Source organism: Myotis yumanensis, unplaced genomic scaffold, assembly GCF_028538775.1.
Source record: "Myotis yumanensis isolate MYYU_CA2020_CCGP unplaced genomic scaffold, mMyoYum1.0.hap1 SCAF_14, whole genome shotgun sequence".
Taxonomy (NCBI): domain Eukaryota; kingdom Metazoa; phylum Chordata; class Mammalia; order Chiroptera; family Vespertilionidae; genus Myotis; species Myotis yumanensis.
Genome location: NW_027223765.1, coordinates 48,195,376 through 48,218,216, shown reverse-complemented (window position 1 = coordinate 48,218,216; position 22,841 = coordinate 48,195,376). Strand labels below are relative to the sequence as shown.

The following is a 22,841-nucleotide window of genomic DNA, read 5'->3' as shown; positions in this document are numbered from 1 at the left end:
GCCATCTGCCCTGGAACAGTTTAATCTCCGAGATGCCAGGACAGAATGGCCTGCGAGATGCCTCAGCATATTCGATCTGAGGTTTGTTTCTTCTCTAGAATAGTTGCTTCTTCCACAAGACAGCATTTAGTTCTCCTAAAAAGTTTATTTCTGATGCCGCCGGAAAGAATTAGTCATATAACTATGAAAACAGGCAGGTTCTGAACTTAACACAAAAATGCTTAAATTGCTTCTTACAGCTTACTGGCGTGCTACGGCTTAAAAGCTCCGCCACTTCCTTGTCATTAACTCACCTTGCCCTAAGATTGCGAAGGGAGGATGCGATGGTTCTCAGAGTGAACCAAAGACCTGAACGGTATTATATTGTCAACTGGATCACACCTTCGCTCGACAGTCGCACAAAAGAGGAAAAGGAGGACTCAGCAGGCTCAGCCACGGTCCTTCGCTAGGCTGGCAGCGTTCAGGAAAACCCTGTCGTTCCTGTACGTTGAGTGAAATAGCCAGTGGCCTCTCGTCGGTAACTGGCACCCACGCCTGTGTAGGGACTGGAAACCCACCCTGGTCCCTGGGTTGGCGAGGGGAGCGCATATTTTCCACTTTGGGAGGGAAGCAGTGATCATCTGGGCCAGAAACCTGCTGAAACAGTGCCTCCCCCTGACCAGCAGTTTCGCTTTCTGAGGTTTCAGTTACTTGTGGTCAACTGCAGCCTGGAAATAGTAAATAAAAAATCCCCAAAGTAAACATTTGTAAGTTTTAACTTGTGTATATTCCGAGTTGTGGGATGAAACCATGTGGTATCCTGCTGTCCTGCCCGGGGCACGAGTCATCCCTTTGTGCGAGTCTCCACGCTGCAGACGACATCTGCCCGTTAATCACGTAGCAGCGTCTCAGGTATCAGGTCCCCTGTCAGGGCACTGCAGTGCTTGTGCTCACGGCACCCTTCCTTTACTTAATAATGGCCCCAAGCACAGGAGGAGCGATGCTGGCAACTCAGACATGCCCAAGAGAAGCCGTAAAGTGCATCCTTTATGTGAAAGGTTTGCATAGGTAGAAAAAAACCCCCATACAGTGTATGTAGGGTTTGGTGCTATCCGCGGCGTTAGGCACCCACCGGGGTCTTGGACCATACCCCCTACAGGTACGGGGTGCCTGCTGTATGTCACTACACAGATGCTTCAGGTTTTCCCTGGTCCTTGTTACCCTTAGAAACTGGGTAACTCACTCACTAAAGGTGAAAGTGACCACCACCTGGGCCTCCACTGCAGTTTCTGATTCCCAGGGATGCCATCTACAGAGACTGTACCGAGAAGGTGCCTACCGGGGTTGTGCAACACAGCAGCCTGCATAAGGCTGGGGCCATCGAGCAATCTATACAAAGCCATGTTTCAAGTCTTCTAGACCTGGTCAGCAGCCACCCGACGGTTCTCGTAACGTGCACAGGAGATCAAATTACCCAATCAGTGCTTCTCAACCACCTCCAATTCTCATGGTGGGGCCCTAAGGATCTGGCCGGTGCCTCATCTCCCACTACAAAACGCCTACTATGCTGCCTGGGTTTGAAACCCTGTTTGTAACCCCTACTTGCTAATGTGTGACCTTGTCCAAGTACGTAGCGTTTCTGAGCTTCAGTTCTCTTACCTGGATAACGGACACAACATCACTACCTACCTCGTGGTTTTTGGCATAATTCCTGGCTCACAGTAGATACTAAATAACTATTATCATCACTACGATTACTATTATTACTGCTTTATGGGAATGTGGTCATCATGACTGTACTCTAAGCTCCCGACAACCTAGTGCCATCTGCTTCTCCACCACACCCATTATGTGCCATGTACTTGGTTACGCACTTTACAAACGCTATTTTGGTTCCTAACTTATTTTTAGTTTAAATAACATTCAAGTAACATTATTAATAGCATTATGACATCATTAACACTAGCATCTTATACTTACTGAGCGTTTATTACAAGCAAGGCACTGTGCTAAGAGGGTCATGTGCTTTCTCTTCTTTACTCCTCACAGAAATCCCATAAGGTCAGAGGTACTATTGTATCATTATGACACTCGACTGGTGAGGAAACTGGGCTTAGAGACATTAAATCACCTGCCCAAGGTCACCCAGGAACCAAGAGGTGACTCTTTTTCATGCTTTCAGCAGCTTCATGCCAAACACATTGTGGGCCCACAGCATTCCTTGTGGGGTCACACTGTGGGGGAAACTGATGTGGTGATCAGAGACCCCCCAACAATTCCCCTTAGCTAATCCCCAAATACCACTTCTGTAGGACACCGACGGACGGCCACATAACTGCCTGCACTGGGGGCGCTCTGGGAAGACCAGCCTCCGGCCAGCACAGGAGGCCGGGCGTGTAACCAGGATGGTGGCACCAGGCAAAGATGCCACCCACCTCACCAAGCCTGTGTTTTATTCACTCATTCTTTGCCGGGCACAGCTAACAAACACACCTGAGTTTATCTTTACTGTAACGAATGAAACCTTTATCATGGAGTAAAGCTAAATGAAAGTTTTTATTTCTATAACATTCAATGGACTTTTTAACTTTGGAAGTGACCATGTAAAACATCTCTTCCTTTTATCCCTGCTCGGGGAGCTGTAATTGCATTTTAACTGGTGCTGTTTCAAGAACAATTTTAACCTTGAATTGCAAATGTCTTAGCGGGAAGTGTATATAAATCATTTCAGCTTAGTTTTTATTATAAAAATATTACAGAGAATAATTAGTTTTTAATCTGTTGGTTCGAATGAAAGGAAAGCTGAAATGTATTCATGCCGCCGTGCGCAGCCAGAGCGCTGGTCCACAGGATGTGGGAGCGGACCATTGTGGCTGAAGGGGGACGTGAGGGAAAATCAGAGCGACATTCTGAGCCGTGGAGAGGCGATGCGCACGGTATTTTACAGAACGGGTAGGCGATGGCAATGAAACAATGCCAGTGTCCACTATAAGCAGAAGAAGAACCCCCAGGACATGCCCCGGGAACTGAGATGTCACACCCAGGGTCATAGAAACACTTTTTCACCATGCATTTGAGAGGTGACGGGTCCGGGGGGGCGGGGAGGGGGAGTGGGGGGGGTGCTGTTTTGTTGGCTCCTTACTAAACAAGTCATGATGGAATAGTACATTCTCAATAGCCTGGAGCATCCAAAGGTTTCCTCACTGAAACATGGCTGCCAAATAAAATCCAAGAATAGCCAACTAACCACGGGACCATCCCCCACCCCCACCGGACCCCATAGCTACGGACAGCTTTTCATGAAGGTGATTATAGAAATCCTTGCAGACAGGAAAGGATTGAACCACAATGAACAAAGAAAGCTAGTGCTGTGGATTAATAATGACACCTTCACCCACTACTTAAAAGAACCTTTATGCGCACGCACTGCCCATCATGGAGTGCTGGAATAGAAACGTTCTGAAGGAAGCGATTTGCTGGTGATTATAGCCTTGAGATAAACACTAGAGCCTCACAGCCAGTAGCCACACGTGGCTATCCCCCCAGGAATGGGGCTAGCCTACATGTTGCAATAATAATAACTGGGGAAAACTGGGCTAAATAAAATACAGTAAAAAGAATTTCACCTGTTTCTCTTTACATTTTTATGGTGGTTACTAGAAAATGTTGAATGATGTACATGGTTTTTGTCTTATTTATACCGACAGTGCTGCCCTAGAGCCTTGGTGAGCAGGTGGGAACAGCAACAAGACCCGCCCAGTGTCTCCTGAGCCCCTCCTGCGGTGCCAGGGCCAGGCCCAGCGCTCCACACACATTCCACCACGGGAGCTTGGGAATGACTCCAGCGTGGACATTAGTATCACTCCCCTTTTACGGGTGGAAACCGAGGCAGAGAATCTGAAGACTCGCGCCAGGAGTGGAACCCCACGCAGTTTGGCTCCAAATGGTAAATGGTGTTAATTCAAAAAAGTTGCTCTATTGTTTATGAAAGAGACAACACTGATACAAAAAAAAACACCCATGCAAATAAACCTTCCCTATCCACTCCAACTTATTCTTGGGGGGGTGGGGGAAGCAAGCATCCAGCCCTAACTGGTTTGGCTCAGTGGATAGAGCATCGGCCTGCGGACTCAAGGGTCCCAGGTTCGATTCCGGGCAGGGGCATGTACCTTGGTTGCGGGCACATACCCAGTAGGGAGTGTGTAAGAGGCAGCTGATCGATGTTTCTCTCTCATCGATGTTTCTGACTCTCTCTATCCCTCTCCCTTCCTCTCTGTAAAAAATCAATAAAATATGTTTTTTAAAAAATCAAGCATCTAAAAGTAAACAAACTTGTCCGACTGGCTTGGCTCAGTGATTGAGCATCAATTTATGAACCAGGAGGTCATGGTTCCATTCCCGGTCCGGGCACATGCCTGGGTTGTGGGCTCAATCCCTGGTGTGGGGTGTGCAGGAGGCAGCTCATCAATGATTCTTCTCTCTCATCATTGATGTTTCTATCTCCCTCTCCTTTCCTCTCTGAGATTAATAAAAATATATTTGAAAAAAAAAACACAACAAAAGTAAACAAACTGGACATATTTAGACATTTACTGCCTTTCTGATAGTGTCCCCAAGAGCACTAAGATAAAATGCACGCTCAGGAAAATGACAGGCGCTGTCATATTTTAAACCACAGGAAGCAACCAGTCCTGGAAAGGGAAGGCCGAGATGGTCTGCGAAGGCCTGAGCACCAGCATTTGAGAGCCTCAGTCCTAGAATAAAGCACATCCGCGCCCACATCCTGTCTGGTCAGGACACAGCTGGCACCTTCCCAATGCGCCACTCCTGCTCTCTGACCTCCAACACTAGGACTGAGTGTCACCATAGCGTCTGGGTGACAAAGCCATGGCACGGTTTCTGCTTATTAACAGTGGATGTTTAACGGAGTCACACAAGCTACCCTGAGTGCTGGCCCCCGAAGCCCGCGTGTGATTTCATCGGCCACACCGTGTTCAGTTCTAGGTTGTCACGCGAGGCAGAGTCAGGGTTCACTGGCTCCGAGCCCGGTTTAAAGGTCCGAGTAGACTCACAAAGGAGAAAAAAAATAAGTAGGTCCTCCTATTTACTCTGGAAGATTTCAAAGAAACCCACATCCTACCAGCCAACAATCCGCGCCAACCACAATACTTCATGGTGAACATGCTCTCATTCTGGCTGCTTCAGGCACGCAGCGTGTGAGAGAGGAGCGGAGACAGCGAGAGGGATGAAGGATTGGGGACGCCCCCTTTCCGACAGACGCAGACATGGAATTGTCTGCTTGGCTCCTCCAAGTTGGCCAGCTGCCCTTCTGAAATGAACATGTTGTGCTAACTTCAGAAAGAATGTTGGCAGGGCCAGGAGGTCTGCCGCACCACCACTGGGACGGCGAATGCCTCCCTTCCCAGGGCGGACAGGCTGTGACCTCGTGCAGCGGGCCGGCAGGGACCCAGCGTGGCCACATAGACACGAGCTGTTTCCTCCCTGGGAGACAGACAGGGATCTATGAAGCTGTGCCTCATCAAGGCAAGTCTTATCTGCAGATGGTTTATAGTAAAGGCACAGGGAGCAGATATGATTCATTTATTTCTTCACAATTTTCTTGAAACAATAATTAATAGCTACAGAGAAATCATCTGTTGAAAGCCAGAGAGGAAAACTCTGTCCTCATGTCTTCTCTTTGAGTGTGTAGGTGGCAGGGAGTTTGAGGGCAAACCAGTCTTAACAAAGAAGAAGGCCCAGTCACCAAATGTCAAAATGCTTCTAATGGACACATACTTGGCAAGACACAAGCCTAAAACTGGAGACCGCAGTAAAACCCAGCATGCGTCCTATGGCTCCCCACCCTGACAACCACCGTTCTCTGCCTCTGCCCCTCACAGGGCCAGGCTTGGCTTTCATAACCTCCTTTTCCCAAGCCTTTATATCTTTGGAGACAAAGCATTTCTCGTTAACCCACAAAGCTCCTCCCCCAACGCTGAGGATGCAAATACATGGACTGGAATTTTATTTTGATAAAACGATGCTGGCTTCACCATCAGGAAGAAAATTCACTTCATAGTTCCTTATCTCCTGGCGGCTGGCAGATCCTGTTCGGAAACCAAATTGCTAGTCCTTCTTTCCTGTAGTGTGCTTTTATTCATTTTAGATAGAGAGAGAGAAGCATCGACCGGCTGCCTCCAGTACGCACCCCCACCTGGGACGGAACCCACAACCTGGGCATGTGCCCTGACCAGGAATCGGATCGGCGACCTTTCGGTGCATGGGATGACGCCCAACCAACTGAGCCACAATGACCAGGGCACTAGTCCTTTTTTTTTTTTTTTTAATAAGAGAAGAATTAAAGAAAAAACTCTGACAGTCAAATGTCTGTCAACAGCAGGGAGGCCAATACATCTGCTTGGCCTGGACCCACGCCACCTACCTCCTCAGTGAGATGTGGTGTCGCTCCTGCACAAACTGCTCCTCTTACCCCCGGGGCAACCCTCATGTCCTAGGAAGTGACTGCTGATTTATTCACATCAGGCACATGACCCAAGACCCGCCAACTCGTTGGTTGGCCAATGTCTACTGGACCTATCTTCTTGAATACTATCTGACTAAGATCCAGACTGGTGTCAGCTGGTAACTACCCCTTGAGTTGAAAGGTCAACAGGTATTACACTAACCATATTGGGAAAGGAAAAAAAAAACAAAAAAACACCTGGGAGAGAAGGAACCAGAATTTTGCAAAAGTACCGAATCACAAAGCCATAGCAGAAACTCCAAGATGTAAGAGCCTGCATGGCCCCTGAGAGAGTGAAGCATGAACCTCACTTGCTAGTTATATTCCTGGTCAGGATGGCTTCAGGATCCCCCCACCATTGTTTCCTGAAAATCCTCCCTCCACATGAGCTACCCCTGAAAGGGGTTTCTGTTTCTTATTCCAAAAGAGACCTGACCAGCACACCATCCACCAACTACCCCTACTCCCTATTTCATCCTCTGCTCTTGGAAAATCTTTGGACTCTTTACCAGGCCCGTCAGGCTCATAACCTTGTCGCCGGTGTCTTCAGTTATATTACTGATATTATCACATCATTCCCAAGCCTCACACTTCCCTGTGCTACATCCCTACCCTGGCTGTCAGGCTCTGGGGAGGCGTTTCTAGGACAGCCAGATAGGAACCTCCCGTTTTTAGACATTGCTGATTAACGGCTTAAATGCCTTTCTTACACATCCTTCCTATTGTTCCTGGCTCTATTTTCTGGAATTACGGAGAAGAAATCGATGCTTCTGCTACCCCAGTGTAGGCTGCCTTCTTCGGCAACTAAGATAATCCCTCTAAGAGCTTTCTCCATTTATCTCTTATTCCTGAGGAGGTTATTTCAAGACCCCTCACTCCCCTGGAGGCTCCTCCTCCTCTGACATTGCCCCCAACCCCATGTCCATTTCAGCAATTCCTGCCCACGGTTATCGGCAGCCTAAATTCAGCTTCCTATGGAAACTGCCCAGGCCACACTCAGAGATAAGCAGTTCAGTGTCGAGGTGAGCAGCATGGGTTTTGAAATCAGACAAAGTCGGGCTTGGTTTCTGGCTTCAACATTCATGAACCATGAATATCGGGGCATGTTACCCAGTCTTTCCACACTTCGATGGCCTTATGTGTCCAATCGTAGTGCCAAACCCATCTCTCAACATTGTTTTGCAATTAGATGGAACATGTGGTGTACTTGGGACACAGAGAACTCCATCAAGGGCGTTTTCCTTTTCTTTCTTCATGTATACCAATCTCTCCCTTTCCTGAATGTTGGGTAGGGTGAGTGGTTCTGAGCATGATCTTTGGGATTAGACACCAAGGCTTGGTAATCGGTGTGTGACCTTGGGCAAGTAACTGCACTTCTGTGTCTCTCCTCTGTGAAGTGGGGACCAACAGTAGCTACCCCATGAGGCTGTTGTTCATGAGGATGAAATGTGTTACCACATGTCAGGGGCGTAGATGAGTTCCTGGCACAAGATCCCACCACCACTGAGGAGAGCTGTTAGCTGCATGAGGTCGAAATACCGTCCGATTTCATGCCTGCACGTCTCTCTAGCTAGTTAATTTACAGCTGAAAAACCATGTTTTATATTTTACAATTCTTAGTTTCACAAACATGTTTGTTGGAAAGAATGAATCAGTGAGGATCACAAGATCCAAAAAATTAAAAAAACAAATCCTATCTAGCAACGTCAGATAGTTAAGACAACACAAAACAAGCAAACAAACACAGAAGCCCCCCGTGGGGGCCGGATGTCTACCTGGTGGTAAGAGATGGGGACGGGCTTCCGGAAGACTATCCACTCCACGATTTCGCTACACGGAGGTGTGGTCAGAGAACCCGTGTACCGGTAATAGCTGCCCAGGGATGCAGGCAGGAGGTCCCGGAGGACGAAAGGATCCAGGAAGGTCTCCTTCTCTGTTTGGGGGAAGAGGCAAAAGAAAGGACAACGGTAAGTCGTAGCATACTGCAGACCCACAGGCAGACCCCTGCACGCTGGCACCACATCACAAGCTTGTCTGCTCACTCCCAGGAGGCACAGCACTGGTGGTGGGAAAGCCCCGGACACACAGCAGCGGGTCCCGGGGCGTGTCCTCAGGGCTGCACTGCATCTCATGAAAACAGGTTCCATGATGAGCAATGCTCCCCAGGAAATGGACACAACACCAGCACAGTGAAGTCTCTGAGCAGCCCCGAGAGAAGCAACGGGCTTGACTTTGTTTAACCCAAACCCTCACAATCTCGTCTCACCAGAGAGCCCTTCTCTATACAATACTTTAGGACGGATAACCAGGGGGGCAAGCGCCGGGGCACCCCTGAGAGAACCGGAGGGAGAAAGAACTGTGAGTCAGGGTGCAGCTCCAGAGTTGGTTACATCACTTTGCTCTCACCCAGGGCCTGGGGAGATGGAAGTGAAACCTAACCTAGGCACGACCCGGAACTTCCGAAGTGGTGGCCCTGGCAATAGGCTTCTTTCTTGTATAAAAGTGGAGGGGAAGGGTCTTCACTGACGTAGAAGAAATGACCTATTTCAGCTGGGACCCAACAATGATCCCTCAGTCACTCTGTGAGGAAACAGGCACAGAAGGGGTGAGTACCTTCCCAAGGTCACAGAGCTTCTAGGGGGCAAAGCTGGGGTCAGAGCAGAGGCAGGGGGACCCCGGAGCTTGCACGGTCTGACTCAGCCAAAGGAGTTGAAGCGAGCTAGGTGCGTGTTGAAGGGTGGGGGCGGGAGAGGAGAAGAGCATTTTAGGCCTCGGAACAGCATGTGTGAAGGTCCTGAGGCAGGAAGGAACAGTGCAACATAGCTGAGGGCTCGGTGTTGTAATTCTCCCAATCAGGCTCTCCGATCATCCAGCTTCTTTCACAAACCAGAGAAAGTTCTAGTCTCCACCTGGGGCTGCAAAGGTCTAGCCCTGACCTGAGTTTAAGTCTGGGGTGTCTTCCTCATCCCTTTTAGGCTACTGCACCTGCGAATGTCTTGCCTTAACTCCATACTGGCCTCCACCCTCCCTGGACCCCAGCACATTCCTGGGGGACTTCAGGGACCCAGGTTACTTCATGGACACACCTGTGCCTACTGGAACATTCGTCTCAAGCCTCATGCCTCCTCCCTCTTCTTTCTTACGGAACAAATAGTGCAGGTTTGGGGGCAAATGTGTATCCCTAAACTCAAGAGGCCTAGGTAACTGGGAATGATACAAAACCCCCAATAGAAACAGACTACATTAGAATAATTAAAACTGCATTTCCTCTTAGTAGAAATTAGTCCAACAAAACATTTACTATATGCCAGGCTCTAGTCTGAGTTTTTTATTTTTTAAAAAATATATATTTTATTGATTTTTTACAGAGAGGAAGGGAGAGGGGATAGACAGTTAGAAACATCGATCAGCTGCCTCTTGCACACTTCCTACTGGGGATGTGCCCACAACCAAGGTACATGCCCTTGGCCGGAATCGAACCTGGGACCTTTCAGTCCGCAGGCTGACACTCTATCCACTGAGCCAAACCGGTTAGGGCTCTAGTCTGAGTTTTTATATGTTGAGCACATTTAAACAGCACTTACTATATGTGCCAGGCACAGGTCTGAGAACTTTATAAAGACTAATTTATCTAATATTCAAAAAGCCCTGTGAAGTGGGTCCTATTATACTAACGATTTACACAGCTGGAATGCAAAACCAGGCAGCTCAGAATCCAGGCTTCCATTCTTCTTCTAAAAACATTTTTAATTGATTTTTAGAGACAGAGGAAGGGAACATCTATGGGCTAACTCCTGCACGCCCCCTACTGGGGATTAAGCCCGCAGCCCTGGCACATGCCCTGACCAGCAATCAAACCCGCAACTTTTTGGTGCACGGAATGATGCCCATCCAACTGAGCCACACCACCGGGCAGGCTTCCATTCTAATTAACCATCACTGCACTCTCGCTTCACGACCCTGTAAAATACATACTTTTAATACGACCATTTCACACCCGTGGAAACGAGGCACCGAGAGGTTCAATAACTACAGCCAAGGTCACCGGGAACAGCGAAGGAGCTGCAGTTATCCACGAGGCTCAGAAACCTTGGCTTGGTTCTGACGTGGGTTTTCAATTCGCTTCTCTGAAGGAAATATTAAATATTAACCATCAAGGCAAAAGTCCTCAAATTACAGGGCTCCATAATCAAAACGACAAAAGCGGTTTCTGTTCGACAAAAGGCCGGACACAATGGGATTGTCCCTGTGCCCACTGGCAAGTCTGGGCTTTAATTTAAACCTGGTTCCCGCCGCCTAATGATGGGGATCCCTGCAAGCGTGCTTGGCTGGGACTGTCGGCCTAAGAGCAGGAAATATGTTGGCATCTGCTTGTACTTCTGGGCTGTGGAAGCAACGGAGGGTGCGTAGGGCTTGACATTGGAGGCCAGAAAATCACCACCTTCATTTCTCCCTCATGTTGAAGGTGAACTTGGCTTCGAAGCACAGCACACCACCTGCCTCAGGATCAAGGGCTCGGGTGGGAAGGAGCAGAACATCTTTACTTTTCCCAGGGGCCTGACCCTACGTTAGGGTTGCGTTAAGAACGCCACAGGCAGACGGGGAGTGAGCAAAAGTCCCGGCAAGCCACACCAAGGCAAAGCCCCGTGAAGCTCCCACGCGAGGAAGAGGCGGGCTTTAAAGAACATAAAAGCTACAGCAGAAAGGCCTGTGCTGCCAGCCTTAGGGGCTAGATTTCAAAGGGAATTCTGTCCCCGTATGGGCCCGTGACTTCAACAGGGACACATGGAAACTGCGGCCGTGACCACTGCTACGGATGCGAGGGCTTCTCTGTCCTTGACCGACAAGGGCAGGTGCTGGCTTTACTGGTTAGCAGGTGGATCAGCTGGGTGGGCAGGCGGGCAGACCTGGTGAAGCGGCACAGAGAGGTGGCTTTGTTCCTGTTCGTTCCACTACCGTCCACCACTCGGGTCTCAGAGCTCTGAGACCCGGAAGGTCCCCAGTTCAGTGGCTTCAGGAGAGAAAGAGCCCTTTTTTTCAAACAAAATCCACGCAGGAGCTGGGCACCTCCGACGGCTGAACATGCAGCCACCCAGGCTGAAGCTGAGCTGGGAGCCCAGGGTACTGAAAAGCACCACTTTGGTCTGATTCTTTAATTTTACTGCTAGGGAAGTGGAAGACCAGGGTGAAGTAATGGAGCCAAAGTAAAACCTGGGGGAGAATACAGACACTCGGACGGGATTCTTTCTTCCAGGAAACCCCTTAGAATCTGGAGCACGGAGCCTGGGAGCGGGAAAAGCCACTGAGTCCTGAAAACCGCAATCGCACCACTGCCCTCCTTGGCCCTTCACTCCATCCCTACAGGGGCTGGAGAAGGGAGCAGATTCTCAGTCCGAGGGTTCAAATCCCGACTCTCCTACATGGGAGCTGTGTGATCGCAGTTACCAAACCTTCCCAGGCTGTCGTGAGAATTAAATAAATCATTACAAGAAAGGGGTTCAGGAAGAGCATGGGACATAGTAAACATGTCATAAACAATTAATATCATTATTTTAATTATTACTTGTATTATTATTATTCCTCTAAACTACCAAAGCCTAGCCACGTACATCTTACATAACCGTAACCATCTATTTTCTTTAAGTGTTTGAGCACATGTCTTGCTTTTTTAAACACTGGATTACTAGAGCCGTAAAGGCACATCCCACCTGCCACATTCTTCACCCACCTGAGGAGTACAGGGTAGAATTTTCGAGTTCTCTTTGCCGAAGCTCTAGCATAGTTTTGGAACCAGCTGACATTTAACAGCTGTGTGACTTCAGGGAAAGATCTTAACCTCGCTGGTAGTTCCCTCATCTGTATAATGGGGACGCTCAGGGCATTTACTGCTCAGGGCGGCTGTGACAACGAGCAATCTAATAAATGTGAGAGGCTTGGCACAGGGCCCTGTGCACCCTGACTTACCAAGGCCAGCGCTCGGCGGAGAGCAGGCCGGCTCACCCTGTGTTTGACCCCAGGGATTAGCAAATGTTTTCTGTAAAGTGCCAGGTAATAAGTGCTTTAGGTTTTGCAGGCCAAGGGGATACTTATGTAACAAACATTTCCGCAACCTTATTAACATTATTCAAAATGCTAATAATCACCGAGGACAATTTTTAAAATATGGGTCTTCTATAATAAAAATGGAATTCTTTTGGGGAGAAATGCCATTTCATTTAATTAGGGTTCAAATGTAAGAACCATCCTGAGTTTAGGGCCATATACAAACAGGCAGAACTGATTTGGCCCCCAGAGCACAGTTTACACTCATTATTATTATTATTATTATCCTCTCCCAAGGGTATGTTCACTGACAAGAAAGAGAGAAGAGAGAGAGAGAGAGAGAGAGAACATTGATGTGAGAGAGAAACATAGATTGACTGCCCTACTCCCCACCCCAACCAGGGATTGAACCCGAAACCCTGTGGTGCATGAGACGACACGTCAACCAACTGAGCCACCCGTCCAGGGCACCTCCCCTATTTTAAACCCTGCTGGGGGCCGGGGGTAAATGTTAGGAAGCCACCTAGATAGTCATAACCAGAACATGTTCAGGTACCTCCACCACTAATGATCATTTCTTTTGTGAACAGACATTAGAGAATTAAATCTTGAGTTGCTTTCTTTGCTCCTTGAGATTTAAAGTTCAAATTTAACATCAATTTTTACTGATCTGCCGAAACTGGTTTGGCTCAGTGGATAGAGCGTCGGCCTGCGGACTGAAAGGTCCCAGGTTCGATTCCGGTCAAGGGCATGTACCTGGGTTGCGGGAACATCCCCAGTAGGGGATGTGCAGGAGGCAACTGATCGATGTTCCTCTCTCATCGATGTTTCTAACTCTCTATCCCTCTCCCTTCCTCTCTGTAAAAAATCAATAAAATACATTTAAAAAAAATTTTTTTACTGATCTGCCTCAAAATGCCATTTCCTGCTCAGTCCCACAGATGGTGTCCGCTGACAAATGGGGTACTCATGATGCTTCATTCTCAGTCAGAAACAGTGTTAGACATGGTGGCCTGCATTTCCGGCGCTGTCCACAAAGCTCGCCTAAGCCACAAGGCGCTCAATGGCTGGACCCCAAACGGAGAGTTCCTGATACACAGCTCGTGGGAAGGAGGAATGCACTTTCCCCCTAAGAACTCAAGAAAGTCGTAATACATGTAGATATTGTAAAACGGAGGGAAGTGCTAGAACCAGGTCCCCAGATTTGAATCCTACCTTGTTTACTTGAAGGTCTGACCTCAGACAAGTTATTGCACCTCCCTGTAACTGAACCCTCATCTGTAAACTGGGATTCTCATATTATCGACCTCCTAAGGAGATTCTGAATACTGAATGAATTAACACTAGTTCCAGGCTTAGGCACAGGAAAAGCACATAGAAGTGCTTGTTAAAGGAATCTCACTATAAAAGGCCAGTTTGACTTCAAACCCATCCTGATCAGAGCCTTCTGCCTCCAACTTCTATCCTAATTAGTAATTTGAAGTCAAAACATTCCTATCCCAGCCACTTAACTAGTTGAGAAAAATATCTGAAACGCTCTACTTACACTACACTCGTTCCACGAGATCATGATGAGCAGGTGCTGTGCGTTACTAGATAAAAGAACTGAAGAGAAGTGCACCTCACAGCCCCCTCTCAAGGATCCCAGTGCCATGTGCAGACAATATTATATTTTAATAATTAATTGTTCATCAAAGAGAAAGATGAGGAACAGGGATGCTAAATTCAAAGTTATTCAAATTGCAAAAATGAATAATGTATGACTTTTATATTAAATACACACTGTATTAAGGAGCCTACATTTCACACAACTCTGTCTTTCACTTTTAAGCATTCTGAGTGACAATATGAATAATCAGTTAGGGGAGGTTTATTTAGAACAAGAAATAGCTATTTGAATGCAAACGGAGTCTATCCTACGATGATTAAATTTTTCTTATCAATTAGAAAATTTTGTATGAGGGCTTTCAAGTCATGGTCAGCCATTAAGCCCGGCGTGGCCCAGTTATCCTGGCAGCTTCCTTTCAACATTCAATTATATCTGGCTCAATTCTGTTCAATTTCTTATTTCTGATAGCAGTGCCAGGAGGCAATCTTTAATTAAAGAAAATTTGAAAGATTCAAACATGCATAATTGGATTAAAAATGTGATCATTAAAACATTAGATGATAATCATCTGATTGATTGCATTTTGCAGAGTGTTAATAACCTAATATTTTCAATGCTTTAGTTATATAGGAAAAGAAAACCCTTTATAAGATATGATGAACAATCAACATATAGACAAGACTATGCAGCAGTAACTAAGAATTATGGAATTACTCTGAAAATGTGCACACACACATACACACACACCAATGAACAAAGTATTTCACCGGAAGGTATATGGTCAGAATGTGGTGGTCTTTAGAGAAAAACACCAAAAACAAGGAATCAACCAGTTTTAGTGAAGTATATAAGCTAAACTAACAATAGAAAGCCCCAGCTTTCTATTAGCCCAATGATTGTTTAGTTCCTCAGGACTCCCCAAAACTTTTTATAAGAAAAAACCATCAATTTTTCTTTAAACACTTAAAACTACTGGGTAGGGCTGGTCTGATAGAGAGTCACCTAGTGACAGAATCAATGTTATCCCAGAACAGTTCCATTCCTTGCCTCTCTGTGGGGCCATAACTGACATGATTTGTACATTCTTGTAGCTTCCTTCTGATGCTTGGTCAATGACTTAATTCACAGAGGGGAAACCGAGGCACACAACAGGTAAGTGATCTTGACAATGATTAGGAAGTTACGTCAATGCGAGAGGGCATTTTGGAGTCCACTAACACTGGGCTCAAATCATCGCTCTGCGGCATGAGCAGGGACAAATGCGCCAATCTCTCTGAGCCTCAGTTTACCCATCTTTCTCATGGGATTAGAAACTCTTCTCTCACTGTGCTGCCGTGGACTGAATAAGACTGCATGTACAGCCCCTCCCGGCCTGGCCAGGCACCCCGCCGGGCCAGGGGTGAACCGCAGAGGCCTCCTGCTTCTTCCTTCCTCCCACTTTCTGGTTCTGTACCCACTACCCTTTTTCTCCTGACCTTCACCAAACCTCAAGTCATCTTTCTCACCACTGTCTCCATCATTTCATTTTATTTTCTATGACCCAACTGAGTCAAGCAGCACACATCCTATTTCAATAGCCAGGTGGTGATGGAGACAGAACTCGGAACTCCAACGTCATTTCCTGCCGCCACACGGCCTCTCTACTCAGGTCAACAAGTGACAGCAGCGAATCTGGTGGTGGTGGGAGGGCTGACCTGCCCAGGCACAGGTATATACAGTGAGTCACTGGCTCCTCAGGACAAACCAATAAGGTTGGTATTATCATTTTTACCTCATTATACAGTTGAGAAAACTGAGCCACAAAGAGCAGGTTGTACAACTAGCGAAGAGCAGAAGTGACATTCAAACCCAGAGTCTGTGCTCTTGGCCGCTACACAACAGGCCTCCTACACCACGGGGTCCGCAGGCAGCGGGTCAGAGCATCATGCGGCAGCCTCGAGTGCCTCAGCAAGCACTCCTGCGAAGGTAACTGGGGGCATATTTTTAGGCTCTCTTTGCTCTCCACATCCCATCGAAACGTCCAGGAAAAGCACATTTCCCTGGGCTCTTGTAACTTGGTTCAAAGACAAAATATTGACAGAGAAGGCTGGTCAAATGAGAACCAGCCTCAAATTCAAACGTAGCCCCAGAGGAATCACCTTTGAAGTATTTTTCTGTCTTAACACTATTGTTAGCAACACTATTAATGATAGAACAGAAGCCTCCCAGCATCCCGTTTCCTGGCTGTGGCTAAGAAAAGAAATGGAAATACCTAACAGCTATGGTGGAGGTTTGGACACACCAAAACCCAGGAAACTGGAAATGGCCTGAGTGCGCCTGTTTCTAGAAGATTCTGAGATCAAAAGTGTCCAGATAAGCATCTGCCCTTCCTGGATCCATAACTGACATGAGCCAATTAGTCAAGACCACGGAGCTCATATTTTTAGCACACTTCAATAAGTTCCATATAATGAAATGAGGCAAACATAAACTTCACACGGGAAACTCTCACGTGTTCAGATGTTCAAAACTACCAGTGGGCTGTAGATAATGCAGCATGACCTTTCCCACCCAAAAGGGAGACAGTAATTGGAATGATTTCTCTCTTTAAGGTAAACACTAAAATAGAACCCTCCTGAATTCAGTTGAAATACATTTTGATCACATGGTGATTTGGGCAAAATCAAGTCCATCTCTGTAAAGTCTACCAAATGGTAAGGGGGGGATCTGAGAGGGTGTTCACACTGTCCCGGCATTAACAAACCACTGTGTGAAGACAACAGTGACAGTAGAGCTACTATAATAGCTTCTATACAGACAAGGCAGGTGGACAAACATTTTGTGTAGAGTCAGAGAGTAGCCCGCTGGTGTGGCTCAGTGGTTCAGCACTGGCCCCTAAACCAGGAGGTCACCAGCTCAATTCCCAGTCAGGGCACAGGCCCAGGTTGCTGGCTCAACCCCCCAGTAGAAGGCATAGAGGAGGCAGCCGATCGATATTTCTCTCTCATCAATGCTTCTATCTCTCTCCCTCTCCCTTCTTCTCTCTCTAAAAAATAAAAAAAAAAAACATTTAAAAAACCCCAAAAAACCTTTATCATAAAAAAAGAGTGGGAGAGTAAATATTTAAGGCTTTGCAGGCCAGATAGTGTCAGAGTACTTTTGCAAGCACTCTGCCCTTATAGTGTGCAAGCAGTCATAGACATATGTAAATAAATGAGTGTGGTTGAGTTCCAATAAAACTTTATTTACCACAACAGACTGCAGGCCAGACTTGGCCAGCAGGTTGTGCTTGCTGACCTGTGATTTGGAGGACAGTGAACACATGCCAGGCCCCTTCCTGTAGGTACTTTCCTTGTCCTATTCATTCAGCATGAATACCCTCCAGGCAGGTACTTTCCTTATCCCCAAGGTGGGACCCCGGGGACAGAGAGGTGCAGCACTTTGTACAGGATCACATAGCTCCCAAGCTGGCGAGCCCCAAGTCAAACCCCAGGCAGCCTCTTCCAGATTCCTTGTTTAGTGGTGTTACAAATTCCATTTCTTTACGAGTACTCCATAATGCAGGCTTTTTATAAAAACTCATTCCAAAGTCCCACCTGCTTATTCATGCGCACACAAGATGACTCTGCAGGCAAATAATATTAGTCTTTTTGACCTTTAGCACCAAGAATAGCAAGGCCACCCCCTGCCCCAATTCCTCATGAGATTAAAATTTTCCCAAAGGGAGGGGGCATCTTGTTCACAGCTTCCCCTCAACACCCTGACCAGCACTTACTAGGCACCGGATGGACGGGAGGATGAACAGAGGCTGTGATTAAAGGAGCCGAAAGTTCACATGCGCAAAACAGGCCAGAACCGCTCAAACCCCTAACTCACCTCTGCCCCCTCTTCTTGCTGCCAGTCCGTGCAGAGGCAGACCCCTATTTCTGCCCAGTGGTCTATTTTTCCCCCAGAAACCCCTTATTCTAGGATTTGTCCTCTTCTCCCAAAGTCCAGATAAGATATTTTTTAGAAACTTGAGCCATTTAGCCTCAGACAGAAAATTTATGCCAAGATGTTCAAGCCCAGAGATAATGCCACCGGTGCTGGAGTGAGGACAGACCATGTCTACGTATTTCTTCACTCGCCCGTCAACAGTCTATAGGACGAGCCTCAATCGAGACCGAAAAATGCAGTGACTGGCAGGGAACAGAGGTGGTGGTGTGGGCGTCGTGAGGGCCGGTCTGACATCACAAGGACTCTGGTTCAAGCCCCGCGCGGCGGCCTGCTTTCCTGGTTCTGTATTGGGGGCATGACAGTAGCTCACAGGGTTGCAGGAGGACTCTGATGCTTTCTGGGCTAACTAGACCCTCACTCAGCAGAGCCAGCCACCAGCACAGCAGCAGCGAGAGGCCTTTGCTTTCAGTCCAATCACCCAACATCCCACCCCCGTGGTTTCTGACTTCCTTTTTCTAAGTTCTGAAAGGAGGTATTGGCTCCCCAATTCATCTCTTAACGATACAATCCCGAGGCAGCCGCAGGTCCTTCTATGGCCTGCAATCAAGCTGTAGAGAGAACAAACAGCCTGCCAAGGCTGCTTATGGTGAATCGTTCATTAAGAAGTCCTGTCACTCCCCTCTGCTTGTCGGTGGGCCACTCGGTACTTGACTGTCCCAGAGGAAAGCCTTGTCTGACTCTCCTACTCTGTAAAGCTAATCCTAATACTCACTGTCGTCTTCGATTATGAAATTCAACACACGTGCCGAAAGCTGCACAAAACAAATACCGGTGACAAGTAACCAAGTGAGCCCCGGTGTGACCTCCACTCAGAACAGGGGGAGCCCTGGTCCCCTCCCTGAGCCAGTCCAGACCCTCAACTCTCCCTCATTCCACCCCAGGAAGTAACTACTGGCCTCTTTTTAAATTCTCAGTGCTTTGCATTTCTTTTAGTTTTACACCTACAGGTGTACCCCTAAACCACACAGGAGAGGGTTTCTCACTTTTTGAACCTCAGGTTGAGGAACACGCCATGTGGTCTTCAGACTCCCCTTCCCTTTGTGGCTCTCGGAGGTGCCCAGGCGGTGGAGAGGCAGATTCTCGCCCTTTCCATCCATTGGTGAAATGTTCTGTCTTAAGATGGCACTGTGCTGTATCTAACCACAGCCAGGTGGGGCGTTTCCAGGTTTGGGCAGTTAGGCAACACCATGCCACAGACACCTTTGTACACTTCCCCTGGCACGCTCCTGTCGGGGTTTCTCTAGGGCAGCGGTCACCAACCTGTGGTCCGAAAGGTGCGGACCGCTGCCCTAGGGGACACGCATGGGAGGGCACTGCTGAATGAAGTTCCCACACTGTTTCCAGCAAGTACAGTGGGGCCTTGACTTACGAGTGTCCTGACTAACGAGATTTTCAAGATATGAGCCGTCTCTCGGCCGATTTTTTGCTTTGAGTTGCGAGCTAAAATTCGGGTTACGAGCCAGCTTCAGATACCCCACCGCTAGTTGGCGCAGCGAACGTCACAGTGAATGCCACAACATCAGCCCAGCATCACGTGTCTCACTCGTTCACTTTTGATTTGACATACGAGTAATTTGAGTTATGAGCTCCGTCACGGAACGAATTAAACTTGTAAGTCAAGGCCCTACTGTATTAGATATCCTGGCATTCATATCCTGCCAACACTTGCCACTGTCAGGGCTCTTCACAGTTAACTATGTGGTGTGTGCTGCTAGATTAGTTTTGAGCCCTGTGCATGAGATATCATTGAGAAATTAATGTATAATACATATAGGCTATTCTTTAATTTACAAATAGTAAAATGCACAAATCTAAGGGGATATTTTATATATTTTTATATTCTACCTATGTAGCCATATTCCACATCAAGATATCTACTATTTTTATCACCTAAAAAAGTTCCCTCTTATCCCTTTCTCATTCCATATACCCCTTCACCCACTTTCTGACTTTTGTCACCATAGATTAGTTTTGCCTGCTCCTGAACTTTACATAAACGTGTCATTTGCACTTGTGTATATCAAATGGTTCGTTATTTTTAATTGCTGGGTAATACTATTCCCTGGAATGAATACACTCCAACCTGTATACCCAGCCCCCACTGGTAGACAACTGAGCTGTTTCCATTGTGGATGGTTAGGAACATAGCTCCCGTGTACAAGTCTTGTGTGGGTATTTCTCCTGGGTCTCTACCTACATGTGCCATTGCTGGCTCGGCAGGTAGGACATGTGTGACTCTGGCAGAAAAGGCCCACGTGGCCTTTGATTGGTGGCGCCACCTGCATCTGCACAGCAGGGTGGGGTGCCAGGAGCCCACACCTGGGGCTGGTGGCCAGTGAGGCTGGTGAAGCCGGTGAAGCCCACCCACTGCGTTAGGACTGCAGATTGCTCAGGGTCTAAAGACGCTCACAGGATGTGCTTGGTTGTAGGAACCTCCATGCCAGCAGGTAGGACAGGCAAGGCGGCACCAGCTCTGACGCCACATGAAATCGCTTGGCCAGGTAGGCACTTGGCAGGTTTACTCCCTCTCTTCCCTGCCTGCCAGATGCCTGGACCGACTCCCGCTGTTCCATGACCTTGTCCACAGATGTGGGGAGTTGATGGCGAGGACCTAGGGCAGGGAGAAAATGGGTGGAAAGCACCGCAAAGGTGAGACCAGGAAATAAACCAGTCAGTTAGGGAAGCTATTTTGCAAAAAAACTTTTTTTTTTTAAAATATGTCTCCATTGATTTCAGAAAGAGGAAGGGAGTGGAAGAGAGGGATAGAAACATCAATGATGAGAGAAAATCATTGAAGGGCTGCCTCCTGCACGCCCCCTACTGGGGATCGAGCCCACAACCCAGGCATGTGCCCAGACTGGAAATCGAACCTTGACCTCCTGGTTCATGGGGTCAACACCCAACCACTGAGGACACAGGCCAGGCTACAAAAAAACTTTTGATCTTGTCATAGCCCCAACTTGCACAGTGTTAACAGAAGCTTCCAGGAGCCTCATTTTGTGACATTCACAAAAGTGTTCTCAGGTAATAATTTACTGGTACTCTCACTGATGGCTTTCTCAAAAGAGCCTGGGGAGCAAGGACAGGACGCCGAGTCATCTCACTCTGGCCAGTACCTGAGGCCATTTCTAACTGCCCCCCCCTCCCCTCACTTCCCATGCACTGCAAAGTGGTCCATTTGCGAAGTAAGAAGTGATGGCAAGGAGGGGGACAGGAAAAGAGGGCAGGTAGTCAAAGCTCAACAGCAAGTTTCCTTTCAAAAATAAAAAACTGGTCTTTCTGACATAACGGAAGAGGGAGTGGCTAGTGTTTCGGTGTCTTTTGACAGTTTTCTAGAATATGTACCAAAACAGCCTGCTGTTTGGGTGGACAACATGAAAAAGAACAAGAGTAGGTAACCCAAAAACTTGAAAGAAAAAAGTAAACACTTTTTAATTGACATGGGAGATCATGTCCATCTCCTAGCACTGGCAGCTGGGTAAACCTCGTGTCACGGAGGCCACGTTTCTACCCCAGCTCCCACACCAGCTTGTGCATGTGCAGTGTGGGCACAGTAAAACGGAGTTTTACAAATGAGAACTAGATGACATTCTTCGGAACCATTATTTTCAGAGGTTTGGCTACTCTCATGGCTGGGTTTCTCGCTTAGAAAAACCCTATACATGACCAGTCAGTGCAGGGAGTAGGATTCACAATTTCTCCCTCTAACTTGCCTCTCTTGCAGTCACTGGTAGTAAATAAAATACCTGATCAGGTACTTTGAAGTGTTTCCTTCTATTGCTCAATGGGTAGATAGGACCAGAATCCACGGCAAATCCCCTCTCTCCATTCTAGTTCTAATTCTTCATGGCTCTCAAGTTTGTAAAAATCACAATTTACACAGAAAAATAAACATGTAGAAGTAGCACTCTATGTTGCCAAAAGGCTTCTAGGTGTTTCTCCCCAGCGTCAGAGAAGCATGTCGCTGAGCTCAGCGCCTCAAACAGCAGGCTCCTTCTCCTCTACGGGTCTTGCCTCAGCCCAGTGCTCCCTTCTCTGCTGGACAACCTCTACCACTCCTTAAGTCCTTTTTATTTTTGCTCCCCGCCCCACACTCCTCTTAGTGGTCACTCTATCTGAGATGTCTTCTCTAAGCCCCCAAGTTTGAGTTCAGTGTTCTGCTCCCATTCTTCAATGTGATTACATGCTTAACCTGCCTCTCCCAAGAGTCCAAAACTCCTAAGGCAGCGGTTCTCAACCTGTGGGTCGCGACCCCTTTGGCGGTCGAATGACCCTTTCACAGGGGTCGCCTAAGACCATCCTGCATATCAGATATTTACATGACGATTCATAACAGTAGCAACATTACAGTTATGAAGTAGCAACGAAAATAATTTTATGGTTGGGTCACAACATGAGGAACTGTATTTAAAGGGCCAGAAGGTTGAGAACCACTGCCTTAAGGGCTGGTCCATGTCAGGGGAGCCCTCCGGGCCTGGCTTTGTGGTATACTTAGATTGAGTACTTAATAACCATGGGAAGTTTGGGTGGACACCATGAAAAAGAACAAGAGTAGGTAATCCAAAAACTTGAAAGAAAAAATAAACATTTTCAACTGACATGGGAGATCATGTCCATCTCTTGGCACTGGCCACACTGCCACTGTGGGACGGTGAGGAACAAAGCTCCCATGCACGAGTCCTGTGTGGGTATTTCTCCTGGGAAGAGCACTGT

General features: G+C 47.5%; 1 protein-coding gene across 3 annotated transcripts in view; it reads right to left on the bottom strand.

Moving 5' to 3' along the window:
* PTPRG (protein tyrosine phosphatase receptor type G) overlaps window positions 1–22,841 on the bottom strand; it is a 675,258-nt gene that overhangs the window by 118,928 nt on the left and 533,489 nt on the right. For all 3 annotated transcript variants that reach the window (XM_070390897.1, XM_070390899.1, XM_070390898.1), the window contains exon 7: window positions 8,278–8,435. In XM_070390897.1, coding sequence (XP_070246998.1) covers window positions 8,278–8,435 — 158 coding nt within the window. The remainder of the gene's footprint in view (window positions 1–8,277; window positions 8,436–22,841) is intronic.